Raw genomic sequence first — 24,650 nt, forward strand, 5'->3', positions numbered from 1 at the left:
GGTCGAACTCAGGTTGTGAGCAGAGGGCTCTGACTGCAGTACTGCAGCTTTACGACTCTGCTCCACAGAGCTCTGTGTCTCTGTTTATAGGGAATACCTTTATAACTGCCAGACACCAGAAATGAGAGGAATTTATTAAGCCTGGCCAACATAAAAGCTTGGTGTTGGTGAGGGTTTATTAAATTGGAAAAGTATTGAGCCATGCAATTTTGGGAAAGGGGGAGGCCCAGGGAATGGGGCTAACATGTGCCCTTTGCTCCAGCCGTTATTACTTGGGAATCAATATCCAGTATTCTCCTATGAATAACAGAATCATAGAATCATAGAGTTGGAAGGGACCTCTAGGGTCATCTAGTCCAACTCCCTGCACAATGCAGGAAACTCACACCTCCCCCTAAATTCACAGGATCTTCATTGCTGTCAGATGGCCATCTAGCCTCTGTTTAAAAACCTCCAAGGAAGGAAAGCCCACCACCTCCCAAGGAGGAAGCCTGTTCCACTGAGGAATTGCTCTAACGGTCAGGAAGTTCTTCCTAATGTTGAGCCGGAAACTCTTGATTTAATTTCCACCCATTGGTTCTGGTCCTACCTTCTGGGGCCACAGAAAACAATTCCACACCATCCTCTAGATGACAGCCCTTCAAGTACTTGAGACGGTGATCATATCACCTCTCAGCTGCCTCCTCTCCAGGCTAAACATCCCCAGCTCCTTCAACCTTTCCTCATAGGACTTGGTCTCCAGACCCCTCACCATCTTCGTCGCCCTCCACTGGACCCATTCCACCTTGTCTGTATCCTTAAATTGTGGTGCCCAAAAATGAACACAATACTCCAGATGAGGTCTTTCCAGAGCTGAGTAAAGCAATACCATCACATCACGTGATCTGGACACTATACTTCTGTTGATACAGCTCAAAATTGCATTTGCCTTTTTAGCCACCGCATCACACTGTTGACTCATGTTCAGAGTATGATCCACTAAGACCTCTAGATCCTTTTCGCACATACTATTGCTAAGACAAGTCTCCTGCATCCTATAACCATGCATTGGATTTTTCCTACCTAAATGCAGAACTTTACATTTATCCCTGTTAAAATTCATTTTATTGGTTTTAGCCCAGTTTTCCAGCCTGTCAAGGTCATCCTGTATACTGTTTCTGTCATCTTCTGTGTTTGCAACCCCTCCCAATTTAGTATCATCAGCAAATTTAAGAAGCATTCCCTCTATTCTTTCATCCAAATCATTGATAAAGATGTTGAACAAAACAGGTCCCAGGACAGATTCCTGAAGCATTTCACATGTCACTCCTCTCCAAGAGGATAAGGAACCATTCACAAGCACTCTTTGGGTGCAATCTGTCAGCCAGTTACAGATCCACCTAACGGTAACAGGATCCAAACCACATTTTACCAACTTGTCAACAAGGATAGTATGTGGAACCTTATCAGAAGCCTTACTGAAATCAAGATAAACGATGTCTACAGCATTCCCCTGATTCAGCAACGTAGTCACTTTCTCAAAAAAAGAGATCAGGTTAGTCTGACATGACTTGTTCTTGAGAAAACCATGTAATCACATTCATTCTTTCTAAATGTTCCAGGACCAACTTTTTGATGATTTGTTCTAAAACTTTTCCAGGTATAGACATCAAGCTGACGGGTGGTAGTTACCTGGATTGTCTTTTTTCCCCTTCTTGAAGATGTGGACAACATTTGCCTGCCTCCATTCTTCCGGCACCTCTCCTGTTCTCCAAGAATTCTCAAAAATAATAGCCAGAGCCTCAGAAATTACATCTGCAAGCTCTTTTAGAACCCTTGGATGCAATTCATCTGGCCCTGAGGACTTAGTTTCATTTAAAGAAACTAGGTGTTTATGTACTACCCCTACGCTGATCTGTTGTTGCCATGTTGAGCACCATTCCCCTCAGAAGGGAAGACTGAGGAAAAGTTGGAATTGAGCAGTTCCACCCTCTCTTCATTACCTGTTACAATTTCATTTTCTTGCCCTCGCAATGGGCCTACCATGTCCTTGCTCTTTTTCTTACTCTGAACATAAGAAAAGAACCCTTTTTTATGCAGCAATTGGAATATATACGATACATTGGAATTTGTCAGTGGGTTTTAAGTCAATGTCAAATGACTTGTTTTTTCCAAGTACTAATCAAAGCCATTTCGGCATAAAAAAATCTATGGATAAGAAAGAGATTAGACTATTGGGTGGAGAGTGAAAATAGAGATGAAGCCAGTATTTGATTGCGGTAGTCCAAACTCTAGATTCCACTGTGTGAAGGCCCAATTTGACACACAGGGTGAAATAGCACACCTCGTTAGGGACACCTAAGATAAGGCATAGAAAAGATGCTTTGATTTTTGCAACATTTTTGTTCATGCATTGGAACCACACAGGGATCCTGTAGAGTAACTGAGGGAATATGGTGGTACGAAAAATCCATAAAGCAGCCAGGATAAATTGATTACCTTTTTGATAATGAAAGCAAATTAATGAACACAGCTTATTCTTAGCCAGGAGAAGGACTCGGTCACGATGCATGGACCATTTTAAGTTGTAGTGAAAATGAACATGATCAATAGTTCTTCCATTAATTTTCCAAGCATGCCACTTTCATGATTTGGAAAACAGCAAAATTTTAGTCTTGTCATTATTGATAGATAGGGAATTCTGGGCACAATATGAAATGAAAACTGATAAACAGTGCGTTGTCCCGCTTTAGTAAGGGATTAACAACTGCATCGTCGGCATATAGAATAGGAACTGATTTTGAGTGTAATTTGGGGCATAACCATCAGATTTGGTCATTTGAGAAGAATGCTTTGAGAAATTGGTGAGTGCAAGCGACTTTCTAGAGTAAATATTTTGTTCGGTTTGTGAAAAAAGCTTCAATCAGCGAAACGTGGATCTTTAAGCTGGCGATCACGTGAAGGAAAATTATCCTTTTGAGCCGAACACTGTGGAAAGACTCCTCTTCATGATTTGAATTTTGGATCTTCCATGACTTTTTTTAGTGAGGAGAAAAAACTTAGGAGTCACACAGGAGAATTGACTTTTGCCTTAAGAGACGCTGCTTGTATGGTTGTATGTACTTATATGACTGATTATTTTCTGTGATAGTACACTATTAAGAAATTTTTGATATTTCTATTTAAATTGTGTGGAAAGTTTTCTTCAGGCACAGTTGTTTTTTCCGTTCTGCTTATCACTGTGCCGCCACTGTTCTCCCGGTAACTTGTGAAAAGAGCTTTCCTCTTATTTCACATCTAAAAGACAACCTCAGACCATAGAAAGGGTTGAAACCATATAAACACTTGTAAAGTCCTTGTATCTACCCAGAATCCTTACCCTAACTTGAAGGAACTGGGTACCAGAATTCAACTCAAAGTTGAACTTGTGGATCTTCTAACAAAAATCTGTAATCTTTCATTGAAATCTGCCTCCGTTCCTGAGGACTGGAAGGTAGCAAATGTCACCCCCATCTTTAAAAAAGGTTCCAGAGGAGACCCGGGAAATTACAGGCCAGTCAGTCTGACTTCAATACCGGGAAAGTTGGTAGAAACCATTATCAAGGACAGAATGAGTAGGCACATTGATGAACACGGGTTATTGAGGAAGACTCAGCATGGGTTCTGCAAGGGAAGATCTTGCCTCACTAATCTGTTACATTTCTTTGAGGGGGTGAACAAACATGTGGACAAAGGAGACCCAATAGATGTTGTTTACCTTGACTTCCAGAAAGCTTTTGATAAAGTTCCTCATCAAAGGCTCCTTAGAAAGCTTGAGAATCATGGAGTAAAAGGACAGGTCCTCTTGTGGATCAAAAACTGGCTGAGTAATAGGAAGCAGAGAGTGAGTATAAATGGGCAGTCTTCGCAGTGGAGGACGGTAAGCAGTGGGGTGCCGCAGGGCTCGGTACTGGGTCCCATGCTCTTTAACTTGTTCATAAATGATTTAGAGTTGGGAGTGAGCAGTGAAGTGGCCAAGTTTGCGGATGACACTAAATTGTTCAGGGTGGTGAGAACCAGAGAGGATTGTGAGGAACTCCAAAGGGATCTGTTGAGGCTGGGTGAGTGGGCGTCAACGTGGCAGATGCGGTTCAATGTGGCCAAGTGCAAAGTAATGCACATTGGGGCCAAGAATCCCAGCTACAAATACAAGTTGATGGGGTGTGAACTGGCAGAGACTGACCAAGAGAGAGATCTTGGGGTCGTGGTAGATAACTCACTGAAAATGTCAAGACAGTGTGCGTTTGCAATAAAAAAGGCCAACACCATGCTGGGAATTATTAGGAAGGGAATTGAAAACAAATCAGCCAGTATCATAATGCCCCTGTATAAATCGATGGTGCGGTCACATTTGGAGTACTGTGTGCAGTTCTGGTCGCCGCACCTCAAAAAGGATATTATAGCATTGGAGAAAGTCCAGAGAAGGGCAACTAGAATGATTAAAGGTCTGGAGCACTTTCCCTATGAAGAAAGGTTGAAATGCTTGGGACTCTTTAGCTTGGAGAAACGTTGACTGCGGGGTGACATGATAGAGGTTTACAAGATAATGCATGGGATGGAGAAAGTAGAGAAAGAAGTACTTTTCTCCCTTTCTCACAATACAAGAACTCGTGGGCATTCGATGAAATTGCTGAGCAGACAAGTTAAAACGGATAAAAGGAAGTACTTCTTCACCCAAAGGGTGATTAACATGTGGAATTCACTGCCACAGGAGGTGGTGGCGGCCACAAGTATAGCCACCTTCAAGAAGGGTTTAGATAAAAATATGGAGCACAGGTCCATCAGTGTGAGAAAATGACCCCTCTTTCCCCAATATCATAGTCACAAACATGGTTGCCAGGGCGCATGGAGAAGTGAGCTTGCACCTGTCTGGCCAGAGAGTGCGAGCAAAGCTATCCAGGAACTAAACGGGACTCATGTGTACAAACCGCCTAAGTGCATAAGTGTTTTAAACAGGCACAGAGTGCTTGCAGACGCACACGGACGTTTCCCCGCTACTGCGTGGAGTCCGCCATGGTGAGGAGGAGGCTGCGCCGCCACAGAGCTGTCCAGGCGATTGGTGTTGAAGCGCTAAGCATGGAAGCCACTGTGTTTCGCTAACACCACTTGTAGCCATCTTCCTGCCTGGTTGGGCTTCATTCCTTCTTAGTGGGAACCTCACGTACACACCTTGAGTCATTCCTAGCCCGCAAGCAACCTATCTGTTTTATGAATGGATTAATAGCTCGACTGTTGATCCTAATTGCTCAGTAATATCCTGCACAGCAGTTCTTACCCAGGAGATGATGAGAAAGAGGAAGGATCTCTCCTGCCACATCCAAGCCCTTTGTCTACACCGGGGATACCTAGGTCCATATCTGATTCCCTATTGTCACATTCCCAGATAATCCCATCTCATCCCAATCACCCAGCCATTTCCATACTGATACCACTGGAGCCGCCCCAGGCCCTGTCGCAACTTGGAAGTTTCCAGGATGCCCAGGATGAAGGTGATGTTCATTGGTTGAAGCATACACCCAATCAGGTGTCGCCAAAGAATCACCATTGGTCAAGCCGATGTCCAGCCTTCGTGGTCATCAGCGGAACCACCCATCTCCCCTCCCAGTCACCTCCCATCCCCTCGGGACGTGGGTGACTCTATATAACCTGTGGACTAGCTACCCACAGGTGTGCTCTCTATTCAGCAACCCCCATATCCCGCTGTATAGATACATCCCCGATTCCTGATCAGTTTCGGGTCCTCCCCCATTCCCTCATTCGTCGCCATCGGAGTCTTCCTTGGAGTCTGCGAGAGGTAGTATCACCCTGTCTGTTTGTCCTTATATGTACCCCTATCGATCTATCTATATTTCTATAGACCTGTGTGAATGTGTGATTGTTTTGCATTTTTATCTTGTGTGAAAGAACTATTATTCTAAATAAATTACAATTGGTTTTTATTAGAGTCCAGTTTATTGAGCATCACTCTCTGAATGGTTGAGCCTGGTATACATTGATAAAAAGATTCCTATTAAAGCCAAGTGCCCATTAAACTAATTCCCCAACCTCGTTTTGAGGGCATTTTGGCTTACATCAGTGGCTATTAGCCACAGTGTATGTGTGTATATAAAATTTTTTGCCACTGTGTGACACAGAATGTTGAACTTGATGGGCCACTGGCCTGATCCAACATGGCTTCTCTTATGTTCTTATGTTCATGCTGAGCTGTCTCAACAGCAGCCATTTTCTGTCAGACCGTACAAGTGTTCAAGTAAAATGGGCCAACAATCTTGCCACTTTGTAAGCTTTAAATGCCTGCTCTAGTCCTTGTAACATCTACCTAGGAAAGAAGGATGCATTTCTGACCAAATTTCTTTTGTTCTGTTGTTTACTGATCTGGTGCTGAGGTAAATGTATGGTTGTAAACATCTAGCCAGGGAAAGAAGGATGTATTTCTGACCAAATTTCCATTGTTCTTTTCTTTGCTGAAGCTAAATGTATGGTTGCAAACGTTTCCTTTTGAATAAATATTCTAATCCTTTGATGCAGGTAGTGGCTCTCTGTACCACATTGTTTGCCCAGCCATTTTGGATACATTATTTTGCAAGAGGGACTCCCAGGGAGGAGAGAAGTACTCAATGTGCCCATGGCCATCTCTCCAAGGGAACCCTAAGACAGTATTTGGTCCCAATGGCAACCAGGCACTTGGTAGCCGGATACCTTGAGACCAAGCCTCAGAACAAGAAGGAAAAAAGGTGAGTGCTCTTCCTCTCATGGGAACCCCTAAAATGAGCAGGCGATGGCAGTGAGTACCCTACTCTAAGCAAAAGAAATAACTCCCTTGAGGCTTTTCCCATTACAAATAGAAATAGTTGGACTGAGGAAAGAGCTCAAGTAGATCTCACAGGGAAGAAAGAAAGGTGGTGTTCTGAGGGTGGAAGGAGAGTAAAGGCCAGCCCATATCTCCTTAATTATCAAGGAATCAGCACAGGGGAGGAACCCCATAAATTCTCACTGTGTAACAAGAGTTTGAGGCAGAGATCCAGCCTTCCTGTTTCTCAGATAATCCACATGAAGGTGAACCTTTCCTACAGCTGTTTCTGAATGCCCAGGTGTTGGCAGCTCAGAAATGCTCCAAAAGCACTATGCAAAAGAGGGCCTTTTTAGTGGGTGCCCTACTTCCGTATATCTGCCAAGGTAGCTCTTTCGGACATCTGCAAAACTGGCAGAAACATATCTATTTTCCAAATGCTGTCAAGAAAAAGTCAAGGATAGCAGATATCTACATCCTCTCTACTACAGGTGTAGAAATAGTGTGAGCAGCCGGCATCCTCAATTTACAAATATTTTTATTTGCCAAGGAGTTCAGGAGAGGGGCAGTCTCCTGCAATCTTTTCTGGGTCTCACCTCTATGAAACTCAAAAGAGTTCTGGCAATGAGATTAATTCGGGTTGAAAGGAACAGATTGTGTCCCCTCCAGCTCAGCAACTCAGTAAGTTGAAAGGGATCAAGCTCCCCAACTAAATCCAGTTTTGTGGGAAAGGAACGATATCCTTGGGGTTGGCAGTAAACGTGAGACATGAATTCCCCAATCCCAGTTGTCTTCCTCACGTGCTCCCAGATTGTCCCAGAGAGATTCAAGAAAGAGAAGTTAGATTCCCTCCTCCTTCTCTGAACCCTAACTTCCAGGCTACCTGTGCCAGAAATGACATAGAGTAAGTCCTGAGTCCCTTCTTTTTGCCTTTTTGGGAAAGCCTTTGAGGAAATATGTGCTCCTAAATGTAAACAACCTGCATCCTGAATTGACCTTTCTGGCAAGGAGGCCTGAAATGGCAGGATGGTCAAAATGGCTGCCTGGAATCACAAGGCGGAGGGTGGGGGGGGGTCAAGAACCTGCCTCTCACTATTGGGATGTTCCCCCAGATACTCTTTTTAGAAAGCAGTGAGGGTGTGTGGAGGTGGTGAGATTGATGGGGCTGAAGGAGTGGGGCTAGTGGCTTTCATTGCAGGCTCCTCATCTTAGGGCTGAAGCACTGAGTGAGTGTTTTTCCTGAAGAGAAGATGATATTGGATTTATATTCCACCCTATACTCTGAATTTCAAAGTCTCAGAGCAGTCACACAATCTCCTTTACCCCCCCTCCCCCACAATAGGCACCCTGTGAAGTAGGTGGGGCTGAGCTCTTACAGCAGCTGCCCTTTCAAGGACAACTCCTACGAGAGCTATGGCTGACCCAAGGCCATTCCAGCAGGTGCAAGTGGAGGAGTGAGGAATCAAACCTGGTTCTCCCAGATAAGCGTCTGTGCACTTAACCACTACAGCAAACTGGCTCTCACCAAACTGGATGTAACAGTTATGCCACTGTGGGGTGTGTGTTATGAGAGAGCAAATCCAAGTAGTATGTAGGAAGAACTGAGTCTTCCCCATCTGGTCCTTCAGTTTTGGAAGAGAAAAGGTATTGCCTGGACTTTAAGAACTGGGGTAGGTCAAGATCACCTTTGCTCCCAACTTCAACTGAGGCATAATTTATTTATAACCTTTATGGTCCGGTTCTTCTCACTAGGGCACCAAATCAGTGTGTGTTGGGGGGGGGGGGGGAGGGTCCCATAGAAAATCATGGAGAATTGATCCACAGGTATCTGGGGCTCTGGGGGGGGCTGTTTTTTGGGGTAGATGCACCAAATTTTCAGTATAGCATCTAGTGCCTCTCCCCAAAATACCCCCCCAAGTTTCAAAACGTTTGGATCAGGGGGTCCAATTCTATGAGCCCCCAAAGAAGGTGCCCCTATCCTTCATTATTTCCTATGGAAGGAAGGGATTGAAAAGGTGGCCAGAACTCCCTTTGGAGTTCAATTATGCTTGTCACAGCCTTGATCTTGGCTCAACCCCTAATGTCTCCTGGCTCCACCCCCAAAGTCCCCAGATATTTATTGAATTTGACTTGGCAACCCTACTTGAAGCATGGACCTGGATCCTATGTCCATCTGGAATATCTGGATGTAACAGTTACGACTATATGAAGATCTGCTGTGCTTTGCCACAATTAATACATTAATATAGTATCATCATAGCACCTGTATTGATGTAGTTGTTTTATGCAATAGTTGTTGTAACGGTTTTTTGTTATTGTCTTGACTATTGGCCAGTTTGCTACAGTGGTTAAGTGCGCGGAGTCGCGGACTCTTATCTGGGAGAACCGGGTTTTGATTCCCCACTCCTCCACTTGCAGCTGCTGGAATGGCCTTGGGCCAGCCATAGCTTTCGTAGGAGTTGTCCTTGAAAGGGCAGCTTCTGGGAGAGCTTCCTCAGCCCCACCTACCTCACAGTGTTGTGGGGGAAGGAGATAAAGGAGATTGTAAGCTGCTCTGAAACTCTTGATTCAGAGAGAAGGGCGGGGTATAAATCTGCGGTCATCGTCTTCTCACAGTGGAGGGGAGAGGAAGAGTCCAGTAGTACCTTAGAGACTTACAAAATTCATTGTAGGATATAAGCTTAGCCTTTCAGGTGCTACTGGATTCTTACTCTGTTCTGCTGCTACAGAAAGACTACCGTGGCCCCTCATCTTCATCTGTCTCCATGGAGGGAAGTTTAAACAGCGGGGTCCCCCAAGAAGTCGTATTAGGGTAGGTCCTACTTCAATTTATTCTTCAGTAATCTTGACTAAGGAGTGAATAGTGTGGTGACTCAATTTGCAAAACTGTTCAGGAACGTGCAATGAGCTCCAGAAGGATTTCCACAAGCAGGGTGACTCAGTGACAATGTGGTGAACCAAGTTCAATGTTACTAAGTAGAAGGTGCTGCTCATTGGGACAAAAAAAAAATCCCAGCTTCAAGAGAGTGATTGAGAATAAAACAGCCACTATTGCCATGCCCCTGTATAGATCTATGGTGCAGCTTCATTTGGAACACTTGTGCGCCGTTTTGATCACTTTATTTCTCAGGAAAGACACCGCAGACCTGGAAAAAGTACAAAAAAGGGCAACCAAGAGGAGGAGGGGGTTGGAGCACCTTCCCGATGAGGAAAATCTGAAAAATCTGGGACTTTGGATGGGAGACCTCCTTGGAATACCAGAGCCTGGAGGCAGGAACAGCCTTTATTCAGCATATTCTGCATATCCTCCATGTCTCCAGTAGTGGGTCAATCACCAGAGATCGCCATGACTTCCAGATGCACATGCATGCACGCACACACATTTTAAAAAGACCAAATAATCTGGGACTTTTCAGTTTAGAAAAGAGACCAATTAAGAGGGGGGGAAAGAAGAGAGGTTTACAAAATAATGTATGGGGTGGAGAGAGATGACAAAGTTTTCCTTCCACAATATTAGAACTCAAAGGTAAACAATGAAACCGACAGGCACTCGATTCAGGTCTAACTAAAGGAAATACACCTTTAGAAAGGAAGTGATCAACATGTGGGATTTGCTGCCAGAGGATGTAGTGATCGCCAAAGGCACAGACAGGAAATGAGATAGATTCGTGGAAGATAGGTTTCTCAGTGGTGTCTAAAGGGGAACCACCACTTTCAGACGCAGTCAGTCTCTGAACCACAGTGCCAGGAGGCAACATCTGAGGTAGGCTTCAGCCTCTCTGCCCCGTTGTTGGCCCTCCAGAGGAACTGGTTGGCTGCTCTGTGAGACAGGAGGCTGCACTAAATCAGGGGTGGCCAAACTTGATTAGCACAAGAGCCACACAGAATAAATGCCAGTTGTCTGAGAGCCGCAGGACATGAACATCAGATGTTTGAGAGCCAGGAGGAAGGAAGGAGAGCAAATAATGGGGGAAGGAGAGATGGAAAGAAACAACTTTAACTTTAAATACATTCTCCAAGCCACTGGCTGGCTTGGCTTGGCAAAGTGATTTAAAGTGAAAAATGCCTTCTCCAAGCTGGCCGAAAGGGGCGGTGGGGGCTTTGAGAGCCACACAATATGTGTAAAAGAGCCTCATGTGGCTCCCAAACTTGGCCACCCCTGGACTAGATGGACTACTGGTCAGATCCAGCAGGGCTCTTCTTCTGTTCTTAAGTTTCAAGGAACATCCCAAATCAGAAGGATGGCTACCCTGTTGGCAGGGAAGAATCACAACAATCTGAAGGAAGTGACAGTGAGTGAACTAACTAGCTGGCATTTTGTTCTGAGAAACAGGGAACAAAGACTTCCAATGTAATCCTAAAACCACTTTCCTGGGAATAAGCCGCATTCAATAGGCTGAGGAAGATTCGGATCAGACCTGCTTCGGATTGCTTGGTGTGAGTTTGCCTTAATATTCTTTCTTCTTCCCAACCGTGGCATTTTCTGAGATGGCTGAATAGCCTGGGATTCCCCAGGAATGCAACCCTGTGCGGAGTTACTCCAGAGCAATCCCACCGAGCTGCATAGGGCACCTCTGACAACAACAGTCTGGCTGAAGTCCACTCCAGTTAGTCTGGATGGAAGCACTGTTCCTCATGTGAAGGGCAAGAAGCTCTTTTCCTTTGTCTGCAGCACTGAAGGGGTTAAACCACAGAGTTGGCTGCTAGAGAGGCCGAGCAAGGAACGAGAAGTAAACAGAGGAGGATCATTTCCGGGTGTGGGGCTTTGCAATTGCATCGCGGGAGAAAACAGGGAAGGCTTCAGGGGTGCAACAGCAGGCAAAAGCGTTGCAGCCGGATCCTGGGAAGGTTTACTCACAAGTAAGTCGGGGATAAGCTTTTCAATCCTGGAGGAGAGAAATGCTGCCGTCTGTGTGTTTTTGGTGGGGAGTTGGGATTAAATAATTTTAAAACATAAGTATCTGTTTCTAAAAAAAACTCTTCCCTTGAGAAAAAAGGTGGAGCCAGATACCTCCGGGTGTTCTCTCATCTGCTCTTCCAAGGCAAAGGGACTGAGGTCATCAGCAGGTCATTTCCAGGACTTCTGGGATAGCTCACCCCCCCCCCTCTCTCTCTCCATCCATCCATCCATCCCTCTATCCATCTATCTGTCCTATCTATCTGTCCTACCCATCCATCCAGAGAGCCAGTTTGGTGTAGTGGTTAAGTGTGTGGACTCTTATCTGGGAGAACCAGGTTTGATTCCCCACTCCTCCACTTGCACCTGCTGGAATGGCCTTGGGTCAGCCATAGCTCTGGCAAGAGTTGTCCTTGAAAGGGCAGCTGCTGTGAGAGACCTCTCAGCCCCACCCACCTCACAGGGTGTCTGTTGTGGGGGGAGAAGATATAGGAGATTGTAAGCCGCTCTGAGTCTCTAATTCAGGGAGAAGGGTGGGGTATAAATCTTCAATTCTTCTTCTTCATCCCTCTATCCATCTATCTATCCATCCATCCCTCTATCTGTCCTATCTATCCATCTATTCAACCATACATCCATCTGTCTATTCTATCTATCCATCCGTCCACCCATCCATCCCTCTATCCATCCATCTATCCATCCGCCCATCCTATCTATCCATCCGCCCATCCTATCCATCCGTCTATCCCTTCCTCCATCCATCCATCTATCCTATCTATCCATCCGTCCATCCTATCTATCCACCCAACCATCCATACATCCGTCCATCCTATCTATCCATCCATCCATCTATCCTATCTATCCGTCCATCCTATCTATCCATCCATCCGTCCATCTTATCTATCCATCCGTCCATCCATCTATCTATCCTATCTATCCATCCAACCATCCATCCCTCTGTCTGTCTGTCCTGTCCTATCCTATCCTATTTTCTCCATCCGTCCATCACAGGAGTGACCAACTGGGGGCCATCATAGAAGCTGATTGGCCGCTTCATCTGCCAGGCATTTTTGGTTGGTGCTTCCTCCCCATAGGTTGTTCTCACGGTGATTCACAGCCTCCCCCTGCCCTTGTTCATCCAGGCAGCCCCACAGCAGACCTTTTTACGGGGTGGTTTGCCATTACCTTCCACAGTCCTCTACACTTTCCCCCCAGCAAGCTGGGGACTCATTTTACTGACCTCGGAAGGATGGAAGGCTGAGTCAACCTGGAGCCGGCTACCTGAACCAGCTTCCGCTGGGATCGAACTCAGGTCGTGAGCAGAAGGCTCCGACTGCAGTACTTCAGCTTTACCACTCTGCATAAGGGGAACCCGTAAAACCAGTGCTTCCCCATACATCACCAGATTGTCCCAGAGAGACTCAGGAAGAAGTTAGAGCCCCTCCTCCTTTTCTGAACCCCCACCCCCAGGCTACATGAAATGACCTAGATTAAGTCCTCAGTCACTTCTTTTTGCCTTTTGGGGAAAGCCTTTGAGGAAATATGTGCTCCTAAATGTGAACCACCTGCATCCCGAATTGACCAATGGTTCTTTTCTAGGAAGGAAGCCTGAAATGGCAGGAGAGTCAAAATGGCCGCCTGGAATCACAAGGGGAGGAGACCTGCCTCCCACTATTGGTGATGCCCCCCCCCCCCAGATACTCTTTTTAAAAAGAAGTCTGTGTGTGTAGAGAAGGGTGAGATTTGTGGAGCAGGGGTGGCCAAACTGTGGCTCAGGAGCCACATGTGGCTCTTTCACACATGGTGTGTGGCTCTCAAAAGCACCCACTGCCCTGTCAGCTGGCTTGGAGAAAGTATTTGTCTCTTTAAATAACTTTTCTAAGCCAAACCATCCAGCAGCTTGGAGAAGGCATTTAACGTTAAAGTTGCTTTCTTTCCACCTCTCCCTCCCCGTCTATTTTCCTTCCTTCCTTCTTGATTTGTGGCTCTCAAACATCTGACATTTCTTCTGTGTGGCTCTTACATAAAGCAAATTTGCCCATCCCTGAGCTAGAGGGTTTCATTGCAGGCTCCTCATCTGAGGGATGAAGCACAGAGTAAGAGTTTTCTCTTAAGAGTTCTGGATGGGAGAGAAGCTGGATGCCAATGTGGGCATCCCCCACAACAGACACCCTGTGAGGTAGGTGGGGTGGAGAGAGCTCTCTCAGAAGCTGCCCTTTCAAGAACAACACCTATGAGAGCTATGGCTGACTAAAGGCTATTCCAGCAGCTGCAGGTGGAGGAGTGGGGAATCAAACCGGGTTCTCCCAGATAAGAGTCTGCGTACTTAACCACTACACCAAACAGACTCTCAGCCACAATTCTCCCCCACTCAAGTCCTCCTTGACTCTCTTCTTAGTGGTTAAACTGTCCCTTCAACAACCCTTTGATTTGTACAATTATCAGCTGATCATTCACCTCCAGGCCAGGAAAACCTTCAGCTGCCCGTTTCCAGGCTTTCAGCCTCCATTCAAGAAACAGGAGATTTGGCAAGCTGGGAGCTCCACCAATCCTGTGACTCCCAGGTAGTTTGAGGAGAAGAAAATGCCCCCAAAACATTTAAGGGCATCATTTTCACTTATTGTCCTGTTGATCTTTGGTGAGGGGAGATTTCTCCTACTAGTTTCCTCAGAGCTGCTGTCTCTCAGCCTATCCTTCCTCCAAGGTCATCTAGTTCAACCCCCTACACAATGTAGGAAACTCACAAACACCTCCCCCTAAATTCACAGGATCTGCATTGCTGTCAGGTGGCCATCTAGCCTCTGTTGAAAAACCTCCAAGGAAGGAGAGCCCACCACCGCCCGAGGAAGCCTGTTCCACTGAGGAATCGCTCTAAAGGTCAGGAAGTTCTTCCTAATGTTGAGCCGGAAACTCTCTTGCTTTAATTTCAACCCTTTGGTTCTGGTCCTACATTCTGGCCTAATATCCACATTAACCCCTGGGAGAAAATTTATTTTATTTTATTATATTTGTATCCCGCCCTCCCCTGACAGGCTCAGGGCAGCTAACATCAATTAAAACAACATAAAATTACAATACAATAAAATCACAATAAATTATTAAAACATCTCAGCGTATACAATTCTTTAATCCCTAGATTACGTTATTATTACTTCTTGGTTAGCGCTGTTTACTGTGATGTAGTTGGATGTTATTGAGAGCCTTGAATTTCTGTTTGGGTCACATTAAGATATTCATGCTGTGGTGGCGGTGAGATACTGGACGCCTCCATTAGTTGTTAAACGCCTGCTTAAACAGTCTTGCAGGTTCTGTGGAATTGTGGCAAGTCCCGCAGGGCCCTGATGTTTTCCGGGAGAGCATTCCAGAGAGTAGGGGCTGCCACCAAAAAGGCTCTTGCCGTGGTGGTGCACAGCTGAGCATCCTTTGGCCAGAGGTCGTTAAGAGGTTTTGTGAGCTTGATCATAGTGCTTTCTGAGGCTCATGTGGAGAAAGGCAGTCCCGGAGGTAAGCAAGTCCCAGGCCACAAATCAGGGTCTTTGCCTCACAGGAGGGTATTTCCTTCTCTAACGAGCTGGGCCTCCATAGAAAGGGTGGGTATCCTTCACAGTTATGTCGAAGGAATACGAATGCAGAGGTTCTGCTTTTCTTCTTGCCAACTCTTGGTTCGGTGGAATTATGAAGCCCGCTGGGTTAGGAGGGAAGGATGCCTTCTGGAACCTGAAATCTGGAGGCTTAGAAGCTCCTTCTAGGCCTAAGCTTAGCAGTGGGTCTTCAGAGTTGGGGTATCCTTCAATACTGGATATTCTGAAGAAAGATGCGTGAGTGGGTGAGGGGTGTTTAGTTTAGATCAGCCAAGCTGTATGTGGCCAAAGGGCCATCAGTCTTTTCCTACTGCATTCCCAGAGATGATGATTTCTGTAAATTTATAGTCCGCCCTTTCCCATAATGGGCTCAGGGCGGATTCCAACATGTTAAAACAATTAAAAACCAACAATACAACAATCAATAAATACAATAAAACAGTCCCTTGGGCCAGGGATGGTCAAAAGATGTTGACTGGCTGATCTTAATGACCTCCGGGGCTCATACGGGAAGAGACGGTCCCGCAGGTATGCCGGTCCCAGGCCGCGCAAGGCTTTACACGTCAGTACTAATACCTTAAAGCGGATCCGGTACTCGATCGGTAGCCAGTGCAGACTGCGCAGCATCGGCCAACTGCTCGCCTGTACAGGCAATTCAGTCAGCAATTGTGCTGCCGCATTCTGCACCAGCTGGAGTTTCCGGGTCAACCTTAAGGGCAAGCCTGCGTAGAGCGAGTTACAGTAGTCCAGCCTGGAAGTGACTGTTGCATGGATCACTGTAGCTAAGTCCCAAGGAACCAGGTAGGGTGCTAGTTGTTTGGCCTACCAAAGATGGTAAAAGGCAGATCGTGCAAAAGCTGTGACCTGGGCCTCCATAGAAAGGGTGGCATCCAGTATCACACCCAGACTCCTCACCCTCTGAGCTGGCACAAGAGATGCGCCATCCAGGGTGGGGAGCCAGATGCCCAAAACTAGCCCCCCACGACTCATATATAGGACCTTAGTCTTGGTTGGATTAAGCTTCAGTCGGCGTCCTTGGGACCTTCCTTGCCCTCCCAGGATGTAATGGGATTTCTCTTTATTTCAGCAGGGGATGAGGATGTTGAGGAGCTGCATCATCTATCGCCCAATGAAGTCAAGAGTGAAGATGTGAGAGGAACTTTCAAGAATCAAGGCAGACCTTAGTGGCAGAAAGGCAGCCACGTGGTCAAGAAGGGGAATGAACCCATTCCTTGCCAAGCGGGAAATTTTTGTGAAGTAATTCACATGGTGGAAGAAACATACAAAAGCTTGGAGTGTGGAATGAACTTCTCAGATAAAACCCAATATTATATCCATTTGCAAATGCACAGTGTAAAGGAGATCCATCCATTTTTGGAGTGTAAAAAGAGCTTCCTTCGTAGGGCAAAGCTCTTTGTACATCAAGAGACAGATGCAGGAGAGAGACATTATGGGTGACGGTTTCTCACAGAAATTAGACCTTATTAAACACCAAAGGATTTATTCAGGAGACAAGGAAAAATCTTTTAAATGTTTAGAGTGTGGAAAGAGATTTAGTCAGAGTGGCAATCTTCTACAACATCAAAAAAACCACACAGGGGAAAAACCATTTGAATGCTCAGAATGTGGAAAGAGATTCAGTCAAAGTAGAGATGTTCAGTGGCATCAGAGAATCCACACAGATGAGAAACCTTTGGAATGCTCTGAATGTGGAAAGAAATTCACTGTGCGTGGTAGTCTTCTAAAGCATCAAAGAACACACACCGGGGAGAAACCTTTTGAATGTTCAGAATGTGGAAAGAGATTCAATCAGAGTGGCAATCTGTTAAAGCATCAAAGAATCCATACAGGGGAAAAACCTTTTGAATGCTCAGAATGTGGGAAAAGATTCACCGAAAGTGGCAGTCTTTTAAAGCATCAAGAAACCCATAGACAGGAAAAATCTTTTCAGTGTTCAGAGTGGGGAAAGAGATTTAGTCTGAGTAGAGATATTCAGCAGCATCAAAGAATCCACACAGATGAGAAACCTTTTGAATGTTCAGAGTGTGGAAAGAGATTCACTGAGAGTGGCGGTCTTCTAAAGCATCGAAGAACCCACACAGGAGAGAAACCGTTTGAATGTTCAGAGTGTGGAAAGAGATTCAGTCAGAGTGGAAGTCTTCTAAAGCATCAAGGAACTCACACCGGGGAGAAACCTTTTGAATGTTTAGATTGTGGAAAGAGATTCAGTCTGAGTGGAAGTCTTCAAAAGCATCAAAGAACACACACTGGGGAGAAACCTTTTGAGTGTTCAGAATGTGGAAAGAGATTCAGTCAGAGTTGCAATCTTCAATTGCATCAAAGAAGCCACACCGGGGAGAAACCTTTTGAATGCTCAGAGTGTGGAAAGAGATTCAATCAGCGTAGCCATCTTCAACTGCATCAAAGAAGCCACACAGGGGAGAAACCTTTTGAATGCTTAGAATGTGAAAAGAGATTCACCAAGAGTGGCCATCTTCTAAAGCATCAAAGAATCCACACTGGGGAGAAACCTTTTGAATGTTCAGAGTGTGGAAAGAGATTCAGCCAGAGTGGAACTCTTCTAAAGCATCAAAGAACTCACACTGGGGAGAAACCTTTTGAGTGTTCAGAGTGTGGAAAGAGATTCAGTCAGAGTGGCAATCTTCTAAAGCATCAAAGAACTCACACCGGGGAGAAACCTTTTAAGTGTTCAGAGTGTGGAAAGAGATTCAATCAGAATGAAAATCTTCTGCAGCATCAAAGAACCCACACAGGAGAGAAACCTTGAGTGCTCAGAGCATGGAAGGATATTCTATCGGAGTAGCACTCTCCAACAACATCAAAGAAACCACACAGGAGAAGCTTTTGAATGCTCTGAGTTTGGAAGGACATTCAGCTGAAGAGCCACACACACACACAACCTTTATTGGCATAGTAGGGAAGAATACAAAACCTGAGGGGGATTAGAGGGAAAAATAGAAATAGACTGTCATCAGGAGTTCTCTGATACAAGCAGCATAGCAATACATAAATAGAATCAAAGCTTGACTAGGAACAGTAGAAACATAATCTTCCCCTATCTGACTCCTTTACCACTTTTAATTTCTGTCTTTTTCACTGCTAGAGCCAAGATCTCCATCTCCTGCTCAGTGATTGAAGAACATTGATCAGCTAGTAAGAATTCTATCCATCTGTTTGTGGCAAGATTTGGGGTTAGAAGCGGTTTGATTAGGTGGCATCGGTGTGGAGTAAGCAACAGGCAATCTAATGAGATACGTCGTATAGAGTCAGGTTCTCTGCCACACCTGCACAGTCTCTGTTCATAGAAGATACCCTTATAACTGCCAGAAGCCACAAATGAAGGGAATATATTAAGCCTGGCCAACATAAAAGCTTGACGTTGGTGAGGGTTTATTAAATTTGAAAAATACTGAGCCATGCAATTTTGGGAAAGGGAGAGGCCCAGGCAAAAACATGCCCTTTGCTCCAGCGATTATTACTTGGGAATCAATATCCGATGGAGCAATTGGAATATATATGATTTGTTGGAATATATATGGTCCTTGGCCCAGGGGTTGGGGTCCCCTGTTGTGATGGACTCAGGTAGTTAGCCTGGTAGCTGGGAACAACTTGCACTGCTTGGCTGGGCCGCAGCCATGGTTACCAAAATGTATCAATTTGCAAAGAGGCTTGCAGGGGGAAAACACCTCAGAGTTCAATTCAGTCTGAGTGCTGGAGGAGTTCAGTCCTGGTACTGACGCTGTTCAGTTGTGAGAAGCAACACTGGGAAGGAGCTGTGGGCTGAGTTCCTTGGGAGACAGAATTGAGTTAAAGTTTCTGTCTGTGAAAGAGTTATTGGAAAGAAGGGGGCAAGACCAGGCACTTTCTGTGAGGAAAAACTCTCTGAGGAGATCTGTTGGCGCATCAGGGCAGACTCCTGGTCCAGTTTAGAACACTCAAACACACTGAAAGAAAGACTAGATTCTTGTGGCTAAGAAAGAATCCCAAGAGTCAGACTAGGATTCTAGCTGGGTGGGACACATAGGATTGAGGGGCTTGTGAAAACACTCAAGAGATGTGAGTCCTGGAGGCATTACTCTAAGGCAGGGGTGGCCATACTTGCTTAACCTAAGAGCCACATAGAATAAACCATATGTTTGAGAGTCACAAGACATGAATATCAGATGTTTGAGAACTGCAAGATAGAAGGCAGGAAGGAAGGAAAATAAATGGGTGGTGGCGGAGGGAGAAGTGGAAAGAAAGCAACTTTAACTTCAAATGCATTCTCCAAGGTGGCTGATGGGGTGGTGGGGGCTTCAAGAGCCACACACTATGTGTAAAAGAGCCACATGTGGCTCCCGAGCTACAGTTTGGCCACTCCTCTAAGGTCTGGGGTGTGCCTGTATGCTAGTGAGTGAGTCTGTGAGGAAATATTTCTGCAACAAGTCAGAAGTGTTTGAGAGACAAAGAGTGTGTGACCATTTATTTTTATGATTTAAGAAGTCTGAGCACAGGGCTATATAAAACTTCTCTGAATAGAGTGTTTTCTGAGGCTAAGGAAGCCCTACTGCTTGTGTATTTATTATCTGCCTGTTAAATGATTTTATATATCTTCTGCCAGTTTACAATTTTAATAGTACTTCAGGCTGACAATATTTCTGGTGATCAGAGATTGTCTTTTCAGTTGAACTTCTGCCTGCTAACTGATTTGTTCATCATCAAACTGATTAATATTATTTTCATTCCCTTCCTTGCCTTTTGTATTCCAATGAATAGCTTTTTGGGTTTAAATTTGAAAACACTTGGTGCCTATTTTATTTTCTGACAAGAGTTTTCTTTGGTGTGCCTGAGGTACTGGGTGGAGGTGACAGGAAAAATTTCGTAGTGGTCACCCTCCCAAGCTGACCCTGACTGGTTACTCACACATGTATTCACTGCAGTCTTTTCCTATTGACTTAAGGGTTTAGATTTATATATTAGCTAATACTCAAATAAATTGTCATATATCTAAGAACTTGGAGTCTGGTGTTCTCTTTTCTCTGAGGCCCTGTTCACACAGCGTGTTGAGTGCATGTTAAACTGACCCGGTTCTGCTCCGAATATCTTTGTTCCGGATATTATCGATCAGACTGCCATACTGCAATTCGAATCACTCCGCAGTGAAACAGTCTTCTGCCATCCACACGACGGCACCATGCAGTTCTTTTCCCCCCTCCACTATTATGCACACGCACGTATTGTGCGCATGCGCACATTGTGCACGCATGCGCATGCATGTAGGTTAAAACGTGGTTAGGCACATATCGCTAAGTAGTAAAAAAAAAAATCGCGACCGTAAACCGGATGTCTGAGGCTTCTTTTGCTCTGGGACAGCCTTCAGACATCTGGAAGTTGGTTAATATTGCAGCAGAACTATCCAGACGAAGAAAACTATGAGGTGAAACTGGAGAACTAAAAAAAAAAAAACCACCACAAAGGAGCAGGTAACAAAATAATCCGGTTCCAAGAAGGACTTGGGGGGGGGGGGCTACCACGAGTTAATACCAGGAGACAGATGTTGCTGTCTGATCTGCCACTTTAAATCCGGAAGGAAACAACAGCGACATCTGATTATACTGTGTGTCTGAACAGGGCCTGAGAGTATTTTTCCAGGGGTATTTGTATCAACAATCCCCTTTAAAAATATAGGGATGTACCCTACCAGGGGTGTCGAACTCATTTGTTATGAGGGTCAGATCTGACATAAATGAGACCTTGTTGGGCTGGGACGTGTGTGTACCTATTTAAGATTAGGTAGCAGAGATATAAATTTCATAAAGAACACAAACACAAATATGTTTTTTTTAAAACTTAAAACATATTTAAATCGTTAGCACTCATTGGTCTTAAAGGTGCTTTCTTTGCATTTCTTCTGTGGATCCAGAGAACTGGGCAAAGGAAGCTCTGGCTCTTTCCTTCCTTCCCAGAGACTGGGGTGGGGGGAAGGAGCCTCAGTCAATAGACGGAACAGATGCTTGGCTCAGTAGCTCTGCTGTGTGATTGAGAGAGCCTGGCAAAGCATGCTGTTATGCAGAAGGAAGCAAGATATAGGGAGAAGGAAGCAGATGGCAGCCAGTTGCTCCAGGGCCTGATAGGAGCCTTCTAGGGGCCTGATTGACACCCCTGCATATACTATACATGTTAACTGCATGTTTGACACTCCTGCTATATACTATACATGCTAACAGTTGAAACCATGTAAACTCTTGTAAAGTCCTTGCATCTGCCCAGAATCCTTACCCTAACCTGGAGGAAAGCAGAGAAAATGTTTTCCCCCACCCTGTGGGTGCTGGAACTCACATTTTCCAAATGTCTCGGTTTCCACTTTCTGGGCAAAGGAGGGAAGGGAGAACAGTGACACAGCTGCATTCCAGGTGTGCTGAGAGCTGTCATCTTTATCACATGATTGGCCCTTCCTTCTTCTCTTTCTCCCTCCACCCCCCGCAGTGATTTCGAAACGACTGCCTACAGAAGTAGGGAGTGAACAGGAAGTTCCCAGGCAGGCTTTGGGGGTACTGCCCAGCAATGCCCTGGGGCCAAAGGTAATGTTTTTCCTGGAAAGGAAGCAGAGGTTTTGGAATGCCGAGGAAGAAACGTCTTTTTGAATGCAGCTTCATATAGAGAAGACCTCCTTGCACGGCTGTCCCTAGCGGCAGCCATTTTCTGTCAGACCTTGCTGGCGTCCAGGTAAAATGGACCAACGAGGGAGCAATCTTGCCACTTTGTAAGCTTTAAACGTACCGTGGTCTGAACTCTCTGCTCATGACCTGAGTTCGATTCCAGTGGAAGCTGGATTCAGGTAGCCGGCCCCAAGGTTGACTCAGCCTTCCATCCTTCTGAGGTTGGTAAAATGAGTACCCAGCTTGCTGGGGAGAAAGTGTAAAAGACTGGGGAAGGCAATGGCAAACCACCCCGTAAAAAGTCTGCTGTGAAAACTTGAAAGCAACGTCACCCCAGAGTCGGAAACGACTGGTGCTTTCCTTTCCTAGTCCTTTTAACAGCTAGCTAGGGCATGTGTAGGGACCAGGGAAAGAAGGATGCTGTGAGGTTCAGCCAGGTACCAATCAAACAAATTCGTGCTTATCAAACGTAGGTGGGGTTTATTAGAATTGATACAGCAGCTAGACCTTTGGCCTAGAGCCAGCTTGTTAGGGATGAAACTAACGGTTACAGGCTGTGATAAAATAGATTGTGTGGGCAATTGTGTCTCCTCCACCCTTTCCCATTTGTTTACACATGTTGTATATCACCAAGAGATGCCACATTCCTTTCCTTTTGCACCTTCAAGGACAAGCTTGTGGGGGAGAACCTTTTCCCAGGCTGAAGATGCCTTTCTTCTTGGTAACTAGGTAAGCCATATGGTTACAGACAGCACCAGACATAACTACAAAGCAAAAAAATTGTTTTCTGTGGCCCCAGAAGGTAGGACCAGAACCAACAGGTTGAAATTAAATTAAAAGAGTTTCTGGCTCAAAATTAGGAAGAATTTCCTGACCATTAGAGTGGTTCTTCAGTGGAACAGGCTTCCTCAGGAGATGGTGGGCTCTCTTTCCTTGGAGGTTTTTAAACAGAGGCTAGATGGCCATCTGACAGCAATGATCCTGTGAATTTAGGGGGAGGTGTTTGTGAGTTTGTGCAGGCGGTTGGACTAGATGACCCTGGAGATCCCTTCCAAGTCTGTGATTCTAAAAGAGCATCCTCCCATATTTTATATCACTTGGATGTGTATGGCTGAAACTTCGGGAAACGAAAAATGAAATGTATAACCAAAAAACTAAACAAACAAGGCAGGATCCCATCCTGACAGTTTCTCTCAGATCCCCTGTTTCTCAGCCTAATCTTCCTCACAGGGTTGATGTTTTCAGGATAAAATGGGGAAGGGGAAGTTGATGACGTAAGGTGCTTTGGATTCCCATTGGTGAAGAATAAGAAGACGACTGTAGATTTATACCTCACCCTTCTCTCTGAATCAGAGTCTCAGAGCGGCTTACATTATCTTCTTTCCCCGCAACAGACACCCTGTGAGGTGGGTGGGGCTGAGAGAGCTGTCCCAGAAGCTGCCCTTTCAAGGACAACTCCTGCAAGAGCTATGGCTGACCCATGACCATTCCAGCAGCTGCAAGGGGAGGAGTGGGAAATTAAAGAGAGTAAGTTTGGTGTAGTTGTTAAGTGTGCTGACTCTTATCTGGGAGAACCGGATTTGATTCCCCAATATCCCAGGGCGGGATATAAATTTAATATCATCATCATCAAACCTGGTTCTCCCAGATGTCCACACACTTAACCGCTACACCAAACTGTGACAAAATTTATTTTATTGTTATTTATTTCATTCGATTTATATCCCGCCCTACCCCACCGAAGCGGGGGGGATAAATATCGAAATATGGGGGGCGGGGGATAAATATCGAATGGCAAATTTTTTAAACATGGAAATTGCACCTTTATTGATGTCCCTGAGAAAATTTTTCTTTCTATTACAGGGTTTAATTTAGAAAAAAAATCCACATGTCTCTTGTCCAGTATAATGACTTGAAAGAAGAAGAAGAAGAATTGCAGATTTATACCCCGCCCTTCTCCCTGAATCAGAGACTCAGAGCGGCTTGCAACCTCCTATATCTTCTCCCCCCACAACAGACACCCTGTGAGGTGGGTGGGGCTGGAGAGGGCTCTCACAGCAGCTGCCCTTTCAAGGACAACCTCTGCCAGAGCTATGGCTGACCCAAGGCCATTCCAGCTGCTGCAAGTGGAGGAATGGGGAATCAAACCCGGTTCTCCCAGATAAGAGTCCACACACTTAACCACTACACCAAACTGGCTCTCTAGAAAAGTAAAACTGAGTCAGGGGGAGTCATACACTGTTTGATGATAACGACAGTGGCGACAATGATTTCAGCTTGATGAATCGCCACATCCTGGCCAAAGTTGGGCTCTAGGCGATGTACAATCGTTTAATAATCATTAAAACCAATTACAAAAAATAAGTTACAAATCCGATGACGTCTGTTATGAATTGCTCTCCGATTCTTCTTTTCTAGACACTGCATTGGGGCAGGGAGCCCCTTTGCTGGGAGGAAGGAAAGGGATGCCCGCCTGGCAGCCATCGCTGTCCTCAAACAAAAGCCTGGCGGAACACCTCTGCCTTGTAGGCCTTGCAAAACTGTAAAAGATCCCACAGGGCCCCGGTGTCTTCTACCTTCAGGGCATAATGCTTCCAGGGACACAGTGGAGAAGGTGGTCCTGTAGATACGTCGGTCCCAGACCACTCGACGCCTTAAAAGTCATAACCAAAACCTTGAATCTGACCTTGAAAGGATGAGCGTGT

At 45.4% G+C, this 24,650-nt stretch overlaps 1 protein-coding gene across 1 annotated transcript; it reads left to right on the forward strand.

Annotated features, from left to right (window-relative positions):
- Nucleotides 1–11,568: 11,568 nt before the first annotated feature.
- Nucleotides 11,569–19,091, forward strand: LOC132571113 (zinc finger protein 135-like). Its single transcript, XM_060237796.1, has 2 exons — nucleotides 11,569–11,668; nucleotides 16,374–19,091. Exon 2 carries the CDS (start codon nucleotides 16,719–16,721, stop codon nucleotides 18,072–18,074), a length of 1,356 nt encoding a protein of 451 aa, XP_060093779.1. The 5' UTR covers nucleotides 11,569–11,668; nucleotides 16,374–16,718; the 3' UTR covers nucleotides 18,075–19,091.
- The last annotated feature ends 5,559 nt before the right edge of the window (nucleotides 19,092–24,650 follow it).

This window comes from Heteronotia binoei, chromosome 5 (genome assembly GCF_032191835.1).
Source record: "Heteronotia binoei isolate CCM8104 ecotype False Entrance Well chromosome 5, APGP_CSIRO_Hbin_v1, whole genome shotgun sequence".
Lineage (NCBI taxonomy): Eukaryota > Metazoa > Chordata > Lepidosauria > Squamata > Gekkonidae > Heteronotia > Heteronotia binoei.

Excerpts from the sequence above, each read along its gene's own strand:
- LOC132571113 (XM_060237796.1), top strand. The coding sequence starts at position 16,719 with ATGCAGGAGAGAGACATTATGGGTGACGGTTTCTCACAGAAATTAGAC.